At 39.6% G+C, this 15,975-nt stretch overlaps 3 protein-coding genes across 3 annotated transcripts; all 3 read left to right on the forward strand.

Moving 5' to 3' along the window:
- Positions 1-526: 526 nt before the first annotated feature.
- LOC137745867 (2,3-bisphosphoglycerate-independent phosphoglycerate mutase) lies at positions 527-5,140 on the forward strand. The gene is made up of 10 exons (XM_068485902.2): positions 527-803; positions 989-1,172; positions 1,313-1,440; positions 1,657-1,807; positions 1,920-2,123; positions 2,952-3,376; positions 3,758-3,950; positions 4,036-4,131; positions 4,304-4,459; positions 4,656-5,140. The coding sequence occupies exons 2-10, from the start codon at positions 1,011-1,013 to the stop codon at positions 4,818-4,820; spliced, it is 1,680 nt and encodes a 559-aa protein (XP_068342003.2). The 5' UTR covers positions 527-803; positions 989-1,010; the 3' UTR covers positions 4,821-5,140.
- Positions 5,141-6,501: 1,361 nt separating this feature from the next.
- On the forward strand, positions 6,502-8,640 carry LOC137745966 (cell division control protein 2 homolog C). Its single transcript, XM_068485999.2, has 4 exons — positions 6,502-7,476; positions 7,590-7,659; positions 7,773-7,911; positions 8,257-8,640. The coding sequence occupies exons 1-4, from the start codon at positions 6,864-6,866 to the stop codon at positions 8,347-8,349; spliced, it is 915 nt and encodes a 304-aa protein (XP_068342100.2). The 5' UTR covers positions 6,502-6,863; the 3' UTR covers positions 8,350-8,640.
- A 1,306-nt stretch (positions 8,641-9,946) lies between these two features.
- Positions 9,947-11,949, forward strand: LOC137746266 (serine/threonine-protein phosphatase PP1-like). The gene is made up of 3 exons (XM_068486340.2): positions 9,947-10,292; positions 10,459-11,018; positions 11,446-11,949. The coding sequence occupies exons 1-3, from the start codon at positions 10,124-10,126 to the stop codon at positions 11,620-11,622; spliced, it is 906 nt and encodes a 301-aa protein (XP_068342441.1). The 5' UTR covers positions 9,947-10,123; the 3' UTR covers positions 11,623-11,949.
- The last annotated feature ends 4,026 nt before the right edge of the window (positions 11,950-15,975 follow it).

Raw genomic sequence — 15,975 nt, forward strand, 5'->3', positions numbered from 1 at the left:
ATGAAGTATATTTGTTAAGTAGTTGAAAAACTTAAATTAAGTACAACAAGAGCATGAAGTAGGCACACACAAGGGTCAATTGTCTATACAAAGTTAGACGCATGCACCAACACATCACAAAGTCGAACTAGAAACATCTCGCTACTCACAATTAAAAGGAATAAGTTCAGCATCTATACTTCATTTGTTGTATAATTTTAGTGTGTTGAAAATACGATTCTGGTACACCAAGTATCATAATACAATTGATTTAATTTTTTTTAAAGTATCTAACCCATTGTATTATTACACTTAGAGTATCAAGCTGTATTCCCGGTATACTGAAAAATATCTCTAATTTCAGGATATTTTCACTAATGAGGTACATAATTGGAACAAAATTAGATGCTTCTCGAATATTCGGTTAATAATTTAACCGAACTTTCTTTCTCCCAACGCTAAAACGCCAATACGGTAGGTGGGTATCGGTCGCCGCTTTGCTAAAGCTGTCACGTGCATTACCCCGCCGCTGGTTTTCGACTCACGTGGATTCCGCTGCACCAATGGTCACGACTTTTCAATCCTACGCGCCACCTGTAGCGCCAAGATTAATTAGATCACCTTACAGCCATGGACCGCAAACCACGGAGTCAAATACCGCAGGGCTTTACCCCCACGCCAAGGGGTAACCAAGAAAGGCAAAAAATACTAGAAAAAATCTACGGCGTCAGATTCGCTGTTAAGTCCCGTTATATATACCGGCCGTAGGAGAAGCATAGCATTCCATTTACTTCTCGCTCTCTTCAGCTCTTCTCTTCCACAAGGTTCCATATTTTTCATAATTTCCAAGTTTTTTATTTAATTAAATTTGTTTTTAATTAATTATTCGAGTGCGATTTGTTTGTATTATTAGTGATAATAATTTGAGAGTGATTTGTTTGTAGTGTTGTGATATAAAATTGATTGGTGGATTGGGTTTTGATTGAATTTTGATTTGTGTTCGGATCAGAAAAATCGAAAAAAAAGGAAAAATGGGGAGCTCAGGAATCGACTGGAAGTTACCGGATCACCCTAAGTTGCCGAAGGGGAAGGTGATCGGACTCATCGTTTTGGATGGGTGGGGCGAGGCCAACGCCGACCAGTACAACTGCATCCATGTCGCCGAGACCCCCGTCATGGATTCTCTCAAGAAGGTGATTTTCGTGAATTTTCAGATCCGGTTTTTGGAATTTCGATTGCCCTGTTCGTTTACATCTCAGATTTTTGTTGTTAGATTTGTATTTCGATGCGTATTGATTGTGTGTGTGTGTGGTGTGGTGTGTTATGGATATAGGGTGCTCCTGAAAGATGGAGGTTAGTGAGAGCTCACGGAACTGCCGTGGGACTTCCCACAGAAGATGATATGGGCAACAGTGAAGTGGGTCACAATGCTCTCGGTGCCGGGCGTATTTTTGCCCAGGGGTGAGTTTTGGGCTCCCTTCAATTTGTTTTGCTTACTTTATGTTAATTATGATGTTTGTTTGTGGTTTTCGTTTTGTTTGTCGATGCTTTGATTCAAAATATCGGATTCGTTGAGCAATTGTGGTTTGTTTTTAGTGAATATAGTGCTAAACTTGTTGTCGATGCTTTGAATATCGGATTTGTTGATCAATTGTGGTTTTTTTGTAATGAATATAGTGCTAAGCTTGTCGACGCTGCACTTGCTTCCGGGAAAATGTTTGAGGGAGAAGGTTTTAAGTACATTAAGGAATCCTTTGCGACTAACACATTGCATCTCATTGGTTTAATGAGTGACGGTGGAGTCCATTCTCGGCTCGATCAACTGCTAGTGAGTTTTCGAAGCACTAGGCTGTTTTTCCTTTGTTTGGATTTGGTTTACTTTCTTTCATATTTTTTCCTATTTTGTCTTATATTTTTTTTCTCTCTCTCTCTTGGTGTAGTTGTTGCTTAAAGGAGCTAGTGAGCAAGGTGCTAAAAGGATCCGTGTGCATGTTCTCACTGATGGACGTGATGTTCTTGATGGTTCAAGTGTGGGATTTGCAGAAATCCTTGAAAATGACCTTGCGAAATTGCGTGAGAAAGGTGTGGATGCACAGGTTGCATCTGGTGGTGGTCGTATGTATGTCACCATGGATCGTTATGAGGTATTGATTGAAGCGAACTCTTTAGGTCTTTCTGTATGCATGATTGGGTCCAACCTCTCTTTTGTATTTTGAACTGGTATGTGTATATTGCATATAACAGTTTGTTTGGAAAATGCTAGGGAGACCATATTTTGTAAACCAAACGATGTGGCAGTTGACGGTTGTTCCATGTTTAATAATTTAGAGAAATAATCCCATTATCAACTGCTACAATATATGGTCGAAAAAGATGGTCTCTCCAGCATCGCCCCAGTTTGTTTAAAGTATACTTCTTTCTATGAATCTTTTTGCACGTATCGCATGGATATAACATTATATCATTAGTTGGGATGTGTGGATAATCTCTATTAACAAAGTGTTTTGAATCTGATGTTCTGCATGTTGCTGGCCTTCTTCTTATGTCTTAAGAAGGGTTTATTAAAGTTTCCATTCACTTATTTTATTATGGGGTAATGCTAGGGAGACTAAATGTGTAGACTAAATTTTGGAAACTAAAGGACATGGAAGTTGATGATTGATTTATTACTTAAGCGTGGATAAACTTGCTCATTCCTATTGGTGGCACATCATTTAGTTTGCAAATTTAGTCTCACTAGCATTACCCCTTATTATGTGTTCCTAGAATTACCGTAGTTTTTTTTAGTAAATGTTAAAATGTACTAGTTGTTTCCATGCTGAGAACCAGCATGATATATTCATCAGTATGGTGAAAATACTTTTCTGTATTGTTGCTTTGGAACCATGAAGAAAATTTAAGATTGGTCTGTTCAAGATTATGGTCTATTAATTAAACGTATTAATTCTAATGGATAATTGGCTATTATGCAGAATGACTGGAGTGTTGTAAAGCGAGGATGGGATGCCCAAGTTCTTGGTGAAGCTCCCTATAAATTTAAGAATGTAGTTGAAGCTATCAAGACATTGAGAGCGGAACCAAAAGCCAATGACCAGTACCTACCTCCTTTTGTTATTGTTGACGACAGTGGAAAGCCTGTTGGCCCAATTGTGGATGGTGATGCTGTTGTTACATTCAACTTCCGAGCTGACCGTATGGTTATGCTTGCCAAGGCGCTTGAGTATGCAGATTTTGACAAGTTTGATCGGGTTAGAGTCCCTAAAATTCGTTATGCTGGTATGCTTCAGTATGATGGTGAGCTGAAGCTTCCAAGCAAATACCTTGTAGAACCCCCAGAGATTGATAGAACATCTGGTGAATATCTTACATACAACGGTGTCCGTACTTTTGCCTGCAGGTTTGTTTTTCTCACCAAGTTTATTATCTGTGTATCTGTCAAGTGCTAGGATTGTGTTTTCTCCAAATGACAACAAATTTCTTTAGGATTTCTCCCCATCCCACATAAAGGTGTTGGTTTTCGTCATTTTTGTTGGGATAATGTAATTTTCACTGTGTTGGGGAAACCCAGATATGAGTTGGAACTAGGAAGAAGCAATCAGTGTTTCTTTTTGTCGTTGTTCTCTGTTCAAAATTGTTTTTGACTCAATGCCATATCTGGGGTTGGGGAGAGTGATTGATTTTAACCAATTTGCTCATTTCAGAATATTCTTTTTGTGGTCGAATTTGAGGCCTTCTACTCATGACTTTTTTCTTTCCTTCCAAATCTTTGCATGTATAGTGAGACTGTTAAATTTGGCCATGTCACTTTCTTCTGGAATGGGAATCGCTCTGGGTATTTTAACGATAAAATGGAGGAGTATGTGGAAATTCCAAGTGATAGTGGAATCACATTCAACGTCCAGCCAAAAATGAAAGCAATTGAGATTGCTGAAAGGGCGAGGGATGCTATTCTTAGTGGAAAGTTTGAGCAGGTAATGAAAAGACCAACTATTGATATCTAAGAATCTCTATTATCCAAAGAAAATATTTCAGATTGGATATTTTTCTTTTGTTCAGGTACGTGTTAACCTACCAAACTCAGATATGGTCGGGCACACTGGCGACATTGCGGCCACAGTTGTAGCTTGCAAGGCTGCTGATGAAGCTGTCAAGGTACGGTAGCTATAGGTCGACGTAAGAGTTTGAAGTCAAATTTGATATAAAAAAAACCCTGTGCTTGTTGTGTCCCAAATTCTCGTCTCTTGAACTGTCTTACCTTGCATTTCCCCTCACGTATTGAGAGTTACACGTCTTCTTACTGAGATGGTCTTGTCTACATGCACAGATAATTTTTGATGCAATCGAGAAAGCTGGTGGAATTTACGTCGTCACTGCAGATCATGGTAACGCTGAGGATATGGTGAAGAGAAACAAGACTGGGCAACCTCTTCTTGACAAGAATGGAAACATTCAAATTCTTACTTCCCATACTCTACAGCCAGTAAGTACTCTCAAATTCGTTCCGGAAAATTTATAACAAATGAATAATTAATGGACGTCGGGCCTGTAGCCGAGCAAATGTTTTTCACTTTGTCATTGGCCGGGCCGCAGTTGGTTTACCATGGATTCATAGTATACAACATTGTCGACTTCCACAGGTTTTCAGTCATTGATTGTTTTGGTTTTTCTTTGTGAAGGTTCCGATTGCAATTGGAGGTCCTGGACTTGCACCCGGAGTTCGCTTCCGCAAGGATCTTCCTAGCGGTGGGCTGGCCAATGTTGCTGCAACCGTGATGAACCTGCACGGGTTCCAGGCTCCTAGCGACTACGAGCCATCCCTCATCGAAGTTGTTGATAACTAGGAAGGCAGCAGCAGCGCAAAGAAGAGAACTCCGTCTAGTATTTCCTAAATTTTGACTTAGGCTTCCGAACACCATGGAAAGAGGCCAGTTTGTTGTTTTCTTAAATAAGTTCGAACAATGTCCGCTCACAGCAGCTTCCGTGAGCCGGTCCGGTAATCGGATCATTTTCTCAGGAGAATGACAGAACAAGAAAGATCAAAAACTGGAATTTTTGCTATTTTTATGCTCTTATCGATTACCGTTTAGGTTTTGTTGTTTTGAAATATCGGTTTATGAAGAACGATGTTTTTCGGATTGAAGGTTTAAATCTCAGTTTATAATTTTTCGTCTTATATAACAATTGTCGTTCACTTCCGACAAAGCCGAAGAACTTACATAACGTGGGAATGTCACTATATAATTTGGCTCGGGTTTTGCTAATCGAACTTACGTTCCAACAATCGTCATTCCCTTTCTTATTTGGTCGACCATGGAAGTCATTTCTTTTGTGATCAGAGTGTTGATAATCAATTTGAATTCTAGTTTTTCACTTACTTTATTTGATCAACTCTGAAAGTGATTTTGTCTTTTTGTGGAAGTGGAATAAACGCATGTCATCTTTCATATTCAAGTGAAATCAAAGTATTTCATAATTTGGCACTTCCATAAAATTATATATCAAAGTATTTCATAATTTGGCACTTCCATAAAATTATATACTAATATTTTCACCGCTAGCATGTCATCTTTCATAATTTGGCAAATACTTTGATAATATGCCAAATACTTTGATTTCACATTCTTTCATAATTTAGCAAAAATTATGTCATCTTTCATAATATGCCAAATACTTTGATTTCACATTCTTTCATATGTCATCTTTCAAATTATATAGTAATATTTTCACGTTATGAAATACTTTGATTTCACTTGCATATGAAAGATGACATGCTAGCGGTGATTTATTCCACTTCCACAAAAAGACAAAATCACTTTCAGAGTTGATCAAATAAAGTAAGTGAAAAACTAGAATTCAAATTGATTATCAACACTCTGATCACAAAAGAAATGACTTCCATAGTCGACCAAATAAGAAAGGGAATGACGATTGTTGGAACGTAAGTTCGATTAGCAAAACCCGAGCCGAATTATATAGTGACATTCCCACGTTATGTAAGTTCTTCGGCTTTGTCGGAAGTGAACGACAATTGTTATATCAATTAAGGAAGACGAAAAATTATAAACTGAGACTTAAACCTTCAATCCGAAAAACATCGTTCTCATAAACCGATATTTCAAGACAACAAAACCTAAACGGTAATCGATAAGAGCATAAAAATAGCAAAAATTCCAGTTTTTGATCTTTCTTGTTCTGTCATTCTCCTGAGAAAATGATCCGATTACCGGACCGGCTCACGGAAGCTGCTGCGAGCGGACATTGTTCGAACTTATTTAATAAAACAACAAACTGTAATCGACAAGCCTCTTTCCATGACGTTCGGAAACCTAAGTCAAAATTAGGAAAAACTAGACGGAGTTCTCTTTCCATGCTAAATACTTCAAAATTAGGAAAAACCAGACGGAGTTCTCTTTCCATGCTAAATACTTTGATAGTATTTAGCATGTCATCTTTCATAATTTGACGTATAAATCACCGCTAGCATGTCATCTTTCATAATTTGGCACGAGTTTTGATAAATTTAAATTCTAATTTTTCACATTCTTTATTTGATTGACTCTGAACATAATTTTTCACATCTTTTATTTGATTGACTCTGAACATAATTTTTCACATTCTTTATCATATCATCTTTCATAAGCAAGCGAATTCAAATTTCTAACGAAACAAACCAATTAAAAAAAAATCACCACGGTGGGACACGTGGCCCTCTCTCCTTTCCGTTCCGTTGGAGTTGGCCCCCTACGCTCCCTTCCGCCTCGTTTAAATTTAAAAATCCAAACTCCCCAACAGAACGAGCGGACGGTCCGATTTCGATCCAGAAAACAAGAGGGAGAACCAGAAATTCAAATTTCTAGGGTTTCCGATTTCCCGATCTGTCAGAAATGGAGAAGTACGAGAAGCTCGAGAAGGTCGGCGAAGGCACGTACGGAAAGGTCTACAAGGCGAAGGACAAAGCCACCGGCCAATTGGTGGCGCTGAAGAAGACGCGCCTCGAGATGGACGAGGAGGGCGTGCCACCCACCGCCCTCCGCGAGGTCTCGCTCCTCCAGATGCTTTCTCAGTCGCTCTACATCGTCCGATTGCTCTGTGTCGAGCATGTAGACAGCAAGGATGGGAAGCCCGTCCTGTACCTGGTGTTCGAGTACTTGGACACCGATCTCAAGAAATTCATCGATTCGCACCGGAAGGGGCCGAATCCGCGGCCGATGCCGCCGTCGCTGGTGCAGAGCTTTATGTACCAACTGTGCAAGGGGGTGGCGCACTGCCACTCCCATGGCGTCCTCCACCGCGATCTGAAGCCCCAGAATCTGCTGCTTGACAAGGAAAGGGGGATTCTGAAGATTGCTGATCTCGGACTTGGCCGCGCCTTCACTGTGCCTCTCAAGAGCTACACGCATGAGATTGTTACTCTCTGGTATAGAGCGCCGGAGGTTCTGCTCGGGTCGGCTCACTACTCCACCGGCGTTGATATGTGGTCTGTCGGATGCATCTTCGGTACTCCTTTCTTACACTCCTAATTTCTTCAATATCGTATTGAAATATCTTCAATTGGTTGATTAATTGTTCAATTCAATTGATTGTGTTATTATTTGGGTCTTGAATTGCAGCCGAGATGGCGAGGAGGCAGGCTCTGTTTCCGGGAGATTCTGAGTTCCAGCAGCTGCTTCACATTTTCAGGTATTTGTGTTATGTTTCCTCTCCTTTTTCTGCGCATTTCGGTTCAAATTTAATTTTTGGGACTATGAAGAAGGAAAAGATAAAATCTTGCTAATGTTTTACTATATGTGTAGGCTGCTAGGAACACCATCTGACAAGCAGTGGCCAGGAGTTTCTTCTCTGCGAGATTGGCATGTGTATCCGCAGTGGGAGCCTCAGAACTTGGCTCGTGCTGTTCCTGCTCTGGGGCCTGAAGGAGTTGACCTCCTAGCCGTAAGTTTTCTTCGCTTCGATTAACTTATTGCTTAGAAACCAACGATTGGTTTACTCTTCTCAACAGCATTTTTCAATCCAATAACTGTTTTGTTTGATATTCATATATTCCTTCGAAGAATTTGGCATTTCGCAACGTTACACACAATGGAACGATGCATAAGAATCAAATTACTTGTATGATGATCTACCTATCTGTTTGCCAGCAGTTTCTCTGTTTGTTATCTTCAATTCTCAACATCGATTAGAAACCTTGGAGTTCGAATCGACTTGTAGCTTTGTTGTGTCATTGGTTGTCTGCTCCATATGCTCAGTCTAATACTGTCTTGCTTTTGGACTATGCAGAAAATGCTTAAGTACGATCCAGCTGAGCGAATTTCGGCCAAAGCCGCCCTTGACCACCCCTATTTCGACACCCTCGATAAGTCTCAGTTCTGAGGTTTCACCATGAACACAAAGATGATATGAAGTGCTTTCTCATATCTAGGACGAGATGAATTCAGTGCTGCCTTGCCGTTTTTCAACCGTTGTCCGGGAAAGTCAGCCGTCATCATCTTGGTGATTCAAAATTATCCTATGATGCTTGCAGCTATGTAAATCACATTACGGTTACCTTGTTAGACAAATCATCGTCGTTTTAAGTATCGTATTTGGGTGTTAATCAATTAAAATTTGCAACCGTGGTTGACGATAGCGAAGATATAAAGATCGAAATTTACTGTTTCTGAATCTCTTGATGTTGCATGCTTGTTTAAATAGCCGTAGGTACTCATCGTTTATCGATTTAAGAATCGTTTTTGAGCGACCACGAGCGATGACGTGTCGAAGTGAAAGTTCTTGGGATTATTGAATGTTAATCTGTGCACGAGCCTATGCAAACAAGGTTAAGAGCAACTCCACCGTGGTGGATTGCTGGGGGACAGGCCAGTGAAAAGAGCCCGAGGCCCTGTGGATTCACTCCAGCGTGAAGGAGCCCGAGTGGAGGTGGAGGCCTGAGCTTCGGGCCTGTGAATAATTGCCAGTCCGAGAGCTCGAGTGGATGTGACGCTAAGGTTGACGTCTGCCCGGCGTCAGGCTCTTTTTTTATTTTTTTTCTGTCAGGCGCGTGCACCCCACTAGTTTTTGTAGGCCGTGGTCAACGAGAACTTATAATCGAGGATTGAAAAACTAGAAAAATCATGGATGATTAGGTACTTAAAATGGCGGAGTTAGGAAATTTTCATTGGGTGGGCTAGCTTAAAAATTTTATCTTTATAAACAAAGAAACTTGAAACTGTATTTTTCAAAGTATGCTCTAGCTTAAGAAAATTTCATAGGGTGAGCTGAGAATTTTCATTATTAAACAAATACATATTAAAATTCAAACAAATCCAAACTTGTACATGTACAAGAAGTGGGGAGAAAAATGATGTAACAAAAAGAGATGGTTTGTAAACGGTATTATATAATTTTATATGGTTAAACCAAGAGAACTAAGATTAGTAACTAAATATATAATGGGTTACATTCGAAAATCAATAAAAATTACAGTAAAATTTTATTTTTTTACGGAAAGCTACCTGGGCTATAGGGTAGCCCTTAACATGGCTACGCCATTGGGGACTTTGGTTTTTGACCTAAGAAAATTACTACTACGGGAAACATGGTTTATAGGAAAAAAAAACATTTAGCTGACCGTCACACTGGTTAACTAATCCATGTCTTATGTCTTAAAGGACGACAAATTTGATATTTCATAAACCTAGGGTGTGTATTAATAAATAGATATCGTCACATGACAGTGTGATCTTCAAGCTAAAATTTTCTCCATATCGTACCGACTAAACAAAACAAGAAGGTAGTCAATCTGGTTACGATCTATCTCATTATCAAGATCATTTACAGCCTAATTATCCCATTTTCCATGGAAGAACGACCCATCTAAGTCGGGGAAAGGTTGTGGGGTGCTGATTTCTTGTTCTAATTGGTTGGCAACATTTGAACCTCTCCATAAAATTAAGGTTCATGTCACAACTCACAAACCCAAAAACAGAACAAGTCTCTTAATTCCTCTGACCAAATAACATCAAAAAATTCCACCAATTCTCTCTCTCTCTCTCTCTCTCTCTCTCTCTCTCTCTCTTTTCCTCAAGATTATAAAAAAATTAATACATAATTAATTGTAGGATCAAATCATAAAACAAAAATAGTGAAGAAGATAGGGAAGTGGGGGATGGAAGGATTGGATGCGCTGATACAGAGACTGTTGGAAGGCAGGGTTCACAGAGGTAAGAGGATTCAGCTAACCGAATCCGAAATCCGGCAACTTTGCATCACTGCCAAACAAGTCTTCCTCAGGCAGCCTAATCTTCTCGAATTGGAAGCCCCCATCAACGTTTGTGGTAATAAAAATGTTTATGATTCCGGCAGCTAGATTTTTCGATCTCGTTGCATTGTTTGTTTATCGTTGATCTAGTAAAATGTAGACTTGGAATGCAAGCAATGAGATCATATTAAAGAGCCCTGCTATTTGTACCGCATTTACTTATCATATTTCGGGTTGTGCAGGTGATATACACGGGCAATATCCTGACCTCTTGCGATTATTTGAGTATGGAGGCTTCCCACCGGAAGCCAACTATGTATTCCTTGGAGACTACGTCGACAGAGGAAAACAAAGCACAGAGACAATATGCCTTCTCCTTGCATATAAAGTCAAATTTCCGGACAACTTTTTCCTCCTCCGAGGGAACCACGAATGCGCTTCCATCAACCGAATCTATGGATTCTACGATGAGTGTAAACGCCGCTTCAGCGTCCGGCTATGGAAGATCTTCACAGACTGCTTTAACTGTTTACCTGTGGCTGCAGTCATAGATGACAAGATCTTCTGCATGCATGGTGGCCTTTCTCCTGAATTGAACAGCTTGGAACAGCTCAGAGCGATTGAAAGGCCGGTTGACGTGCCGGATCAAGGGCTTTTGTGTGACCTACTTTGGTCGGATCCGGACAGGGACATTAAAGGGTGGGGTGAGAATGATAGGGGTGTTTCTTTTACCTTTGGGGCAGATAGGGTTGCAGAGTTCTTGATGAAACATGATATGGATCTCATATGCCGGGCTCACCAGGTCTCTATCTTTCCCTTTTTTATATTTTATAACGTTCCAAAGAGTAATTTTATCGTATCACCGGTTGTATACAATTATGTCTCAACATGTTTTAGATCACATAATAAGAGAGGTATGCCGCTTGATTGTATGCAACCGGTGATTGGAAAGAAGAACATCAAGTTTTCAAGCATTATTTTATGACGAGTCATGTTACGGAAATGATTTCCGCACTTCCTTTTCTCCTTCTGCAAACCCTTTTTTCTGTCAATTGAATCTCCTTTGATTTAATCAATTGAACGTGGGTAGAAAAGAAGAGGGGAATGCAGAGGTGAAAAAGAAAGTGTGGAAATCATTTCCTATGTACCACATCTACCGTCCACATTTGGTAAATGATCTTTGCCGCTGTCGCATTGAGGCTGAAGCCTTCCTTTTCCTTTGTTGACAGGTCGTAGAAGATGGATATGAGTTCTTTGCAGACCGGCAGTTGGTGACCATATTCTCGGCACCAAACTATTGTGGAGAGTTCAACAATGCAGGTGCATTGATGAGTGTCGATGCCAGTTTGCTTTGTTCATTTCAAATAGTGAAACCTTGGAGAGGGAAAGCTTTTCAGGTAGAATGATTCTAAAGCAACAGGGGAGCTCTGGAATTTGAATACAATTTACGGAAGTCAAATATGCATGCCAAAAGCACTTTTGCATATATTCCTGCAAGCAAAAGCATTAAAAAGCTGTCCGTGTATATAAAACCCTTATATACATGTAACTTTTCTGATATCTTGCTTACAATTTTTTTCCCGGATTTTGGCTGATTTTCTTTAAGCTCGGTTCATCCTTCTTCGAATAAAAAAAAATTATAACGAGGCTTCGAAGGAAAATGGAGTGATCAACCAGAGCTAAGCCAAGATCTTCGTTTGTAATTCAAGAAAATATGGATCAACAGCTTACAATGTTGTTTGATATATTCAGTTTGATCAGATAAATTCGAAGGTAACCAAGAGTATAGCAAGAAATTGAATGTTCAAAAGAGAATACACAATTAGCAAACTAATGAAATAGTAACATCAGCAACTTCTTCTAGCAAACTGGTGGAAAACTGGAGTCGAGTCTTGCGCTTCAATAAAAATTATGCCAAATGTTGAAAAAGGGATTGCAACTCCGGCGATCTGCTTCTGCTTCATCTGGCTTCCCACAACGTTTTAGTGGAATCAAATTCCCATAATTTTTTAGGGAAAGCAAGCCGCTGGTATAACTAAAGATGCTCGTATGCACTCCCTTTTGGGATACGGGACATTCTACGGGATTTATGTTACCAGTTCTTAGATCCAAAAAGACTATAACGTTGCTGCTATTTCTGGAACGTTTGAAAAATATCCCATGCTCCCATTCGCCCTAAGTCCAAAATCTAAAACTTCTTATATATGGATACTCTGCATTATTAATCATTCTGGCCTCTATTCTGTGACCTAAAATCCACTCTTTTTCATCATAGTTTTTGAGCATCCATATCATATGTCAAGATATCTATTTGATGAAGCATCAATGGCGGGGGACTTACGCGGCATGTTTCTTAAGGGGGATCAGGAATATTCCAACCGAACTCCTCTTTCTTGAAGTCGAATGACAAGATACTTATACAATGGAAAATATTTGCTTGAACTCCTCCAGTTGTTGCACGACGAATTAACCAGTGCATGTCTCCGTATGCAGATAAATTCTTATCCATCAACTTACAGGGAGGAACTGAGAATATCTCTCTCCATGAACTTGTGCCCAACACATAAACATGAGCAAGGAAACAGTTGTACCCCGCATCTCCACAAACACGGACAATTTTGTGCGTACAAGTTGTGTTGTCAAATCCCATACCATACCGATATGCAGAGAACGCTGTTATTTTCAGATTTAGATGTTCTGGAATTTGGGTAATACAAGTTGGGAGCATTGCAGCTTCTCCCTTCAACAGATCTAACAACACGCACCGGCTTCCATAGTTTCTGTCCTTGATGCAAACCAAGTTGCAGAAAACAAAATGTAGTTGGAAAGAAAGTTCGTACCACCAAGACAATCCTCGTCATGGGTCTGCTGGTCATTTTCAAAGTATTGCCATCGTATTCGAATGATTGCATGGAAATTAGCTATTCGGTGTACTTTTTCCTGGACTGAGAAACAATCACAAGTTGAGGTACTTCAGCAGTGGGCGTTCGTAGTAACAAGAGAATTCATGTGTTGGTTAAGAAACAAGGGGCAGCTGACTATGTTTCGCAAGGGTTTCGTGACACATCCAACGGAACAAACTGATTTCGCCGGCAGCCTAGAGAAAATGTCGACTAGGTTATCTAGGTCCATCAAGTTTATTTTCCTGGTGCTGCAGCGTCTCATCCTTTTAGTTCCCGGCATCTCCATTAGTCCTACTCAATCAAACAAAATAAAAAATTTAATAATCTCACACAAACAAATTAAAAATTCAATAACAGAAGGGAAGGAGCGGTGTAGAAATTTTACTTAAAAACACCAGTAGAGAACGGTCTAAAATTTGAGAGTTAAACTCGTAACCAATAGGCAGCGAAGGGTAAGCTTTTGTTTGTTTTTTATTTATTATTATTTTTATAAGATTTAAAATCTTTTATCAAATGCTAATTGTTCACAAGTTTGAGTCTCAAAGGGCAATACAAATACAAGAAAGAAAGGTACATCTAATCACCTAGACAACAGGTGTCACAACTCACAAAGGGCCAGACACATTAGGAACATATAAAGTCATGCTTGGAAAAACAAAATATAAACAACATTGGAGAAAAATTAAGAGATAGCAAATTCGCACAACAAATTCATAATGAATGGATTCAAGAAATTTCGAAAAAAACAACTTTGGTACAGACAATTGCGAGGAGCCATTGTACCTTAATTATTATTCAGCTAACACTCACTAATGTTGGTTATATTAGTCTATCTCAGATAACATCTGCATGTCTCTGTTTAGATCGGCTTGTCTCATATGAGATTAAAATTCGAGAGCCAAAATTGTTGGAAGTTTAGATCGCCTAGAGCCTATGAGATAAACAAACATAATTTAACATAAAATAGTGTACTTTACAATTTGATAATGGGAGATATTGACACACCAAGAAAGTCATCATGCATTAGAGCATTCCCACCGTTGGGTTTGGCTCGGGGGACAGGCTCCAAAACAAGGGCCCGAGGGCCGGTGGCGTTGCTCCAGCGTGGGCTAGCCCGATGGAAGGGGGAGGCCCGAGTTCCGGGCCCGTGGGGGATTGCCAGCCCGAGGTGGGCGTGACGTCATGCTGACGCCAGGGTGGTGTCAGCGCAATATTTTATTTTTTTTGTGTCAGGCGCGTGCACCCCACCCACGCGTGGGGGCACGTCGCCGACACAAAAATCAGAAGAAAAAAAAAGAATCTGTCAGCTACCGTTGGGAAGCCACGTGGCTTCCCACGGTGCTTTAGATCTTAACGGTCACTTATGTGGACCGTTCGATCTCAACGGTAAAAAAAAAAATTAAGTCAGATTTAATATCCACCGTTCGATCTGAGATCAACGGTGGATATTAAAATGCTTTATAAATTAAAAAATAAATGAAAAAATAGTTTTAAAAATCTGAAAAGTTACCGTTGTGACACGTGGCACAATCTGGAGTGTTGGAATTCAAATTTTTTTATATCAAACGGCAGAGATTAATTAATTGAATAAAAATTTTAAAAAAAATTGTACAAAATTCAAAACAAATAAAAAAAATTCAAAAAAATATCTGAAAAAAATTGTTTTTACTTTTCTATAAATACCTTCTCATTATCATCTACCTTACACAACAATTTCATATTTCCTAAACTACTTTCAATCACATTCCATTCTAAAACGACGTCTAAAGTACGTATCAGGGAATGCACTATTAGGAACAAAATAATCATCCAAGAGTTCCATACTTCGTCGTTGTCTGCTTCTATCAAGGTTTCCGGAACAGCTGGGCCTGTAGATCTGAGCCGCAGCTTGGATGACTCGACGGGAATGTGAGGCTCTGCCCTTTCTTACTTCGTCATCTCTCATTTGACGCTCCTCATCCTCTTCCCTCTCATTTCTTACCCCCTGGTGATTGAACATTGCTTCTGATTCGTTAAACAATTCTTCCTCTTCCTGATTGAATTCCCACATCATCCTTGAGGAAGAAGAAGAAGACATTGTAAGAAAGAAACAGAAACTATGAATAATGATACAGATTTTTGTGAATAAGGAAGCAGAAACTATGAATAATGATAGAGATCTTGAGAATTTTGGTGTGAGATTTGTGAGGATGGATGGTGGATTATATAGAGGATTCAGAAAGGATTAGGTTGTGCATAATGCCACGTGGCATGCCGTCATTTGTTACAAATCTGATGGAAATCTATCATCAAAGATTGTGAACAGATTATGACACGTGGCATGCCGTCATTCGTTAAAAATCTGATGGAAATCTATCCTCAAAGATTGTGAACAGATTATGACACGTGGCGCGACGTGATTGGTTAATAATCTTATCAGAAATCCGAAATCTAAATGATACAATCCACTGATAATATCCCATATTCCACTAACCAGGCTGCCAAACTAAACTATTTCTTGAAGAGCAGCTTCATAGCTCTTAAAACCAAAGTGTTAATAAGTACTGCAGTTAGACCACACACGAACAAGACCATGCCTATTTCCGGTTTACATCTTCATCCTAGAAGAGAGCAGTTGCGTCGATCGTGGCGGTTTGGTGCATAAGCTCTTTGGAATACGATCTCGAGAAGCTGTCGATTGTTCTTTGAAGGATTGGTTGATGCGATGCGAATATTGGAGAGCGGAACAAAAAACGAAAAGGATTTGATTCTTGTTATTCAATGGAGCTTATGGTGCAACAGGAACAATTTGCTGCTACATATATTTTAGAGTATCACCAAGCAAATGATTTCATCGGAAGCCTAGACAAAACGTTG

This window comes from Pyrus communis, chromosome 12 (genome assembly GCF_041283825.1).
Source record: "Pyrus communis isolate YQ-2024b chromosome 12, ASM4128382v1, whole genome shotgun sequence".
NCBI lineage: Eukaryota > Viridiplantae > Streptophyta > Magnoliopsida > Rosales > Rosaceae > Pyrus > Pyrus communis.

Bases quoted from the DNA above. Each gene is read 5' to 3' on its own strand.
- LOC137746266 (XM_068486340.2), top strand. From the start codon at position 10,124: ATGGAAGGATTGGATGCGCTGATACAGAGACTGTTGGAAGGCAGGGTT. The intron at 10,293-10,458 runs GTAATAAAAATG...CGGGTTGTGCAG, and splicing joins AGCCCCCATCAACGTTTGTG to GTGATATACACGGGCAATAT. The intron at 11,019-11,445 runs GTCTCTATCTTT...CTTTGTTGACAG, and splicing joins TCATATGCCGGGCTCACCAG to GTCGTAGAAGATGGATATGA.
- LOC137745867 (XM_068485902.2), top strand. From the start codon at position 1,011: ATGGGGAGCTCAGGAATCGACTGGAAGTTACCGGATCACCCTAAGTTG. The intron at 2,124-2,951 runs GTATTGATTGAA...GCTATTATGCAG, and splicing joins TCACCATGGATCGTTATGAG to AATGACTGGAGTGTTGTAAA. The intron at 4,132-4,303 runs GTACGGTAGCTA...CTACATGCACAG, and splicing joins CTGCTGATGAAGCTGTCAAG to ATAATTTTTGATGCAATCGA.
- LOC137745966 (XM_068485999.2), top strand. From the start codon at position 6,864: ATGGAGAAGTACGAGAAGCTCGAGAAGGTCGGCGAAGGCACGTACGGA. The intron at 7,477-7,589 runs GTACTCCTTTCT...CTTGAATTGCAG, and splicing joins GTCTGTCGGATGCATCTTCG to CCGAGATGGCGAGGAGGCAG. The intron at 7,912-8,256 runs GTAAGTTTTCTT...TGGACTATGCAG, and splicing joins AAGGAGTTGACCTCCTAGCC to AAAATGCTTAAGTACGATCC.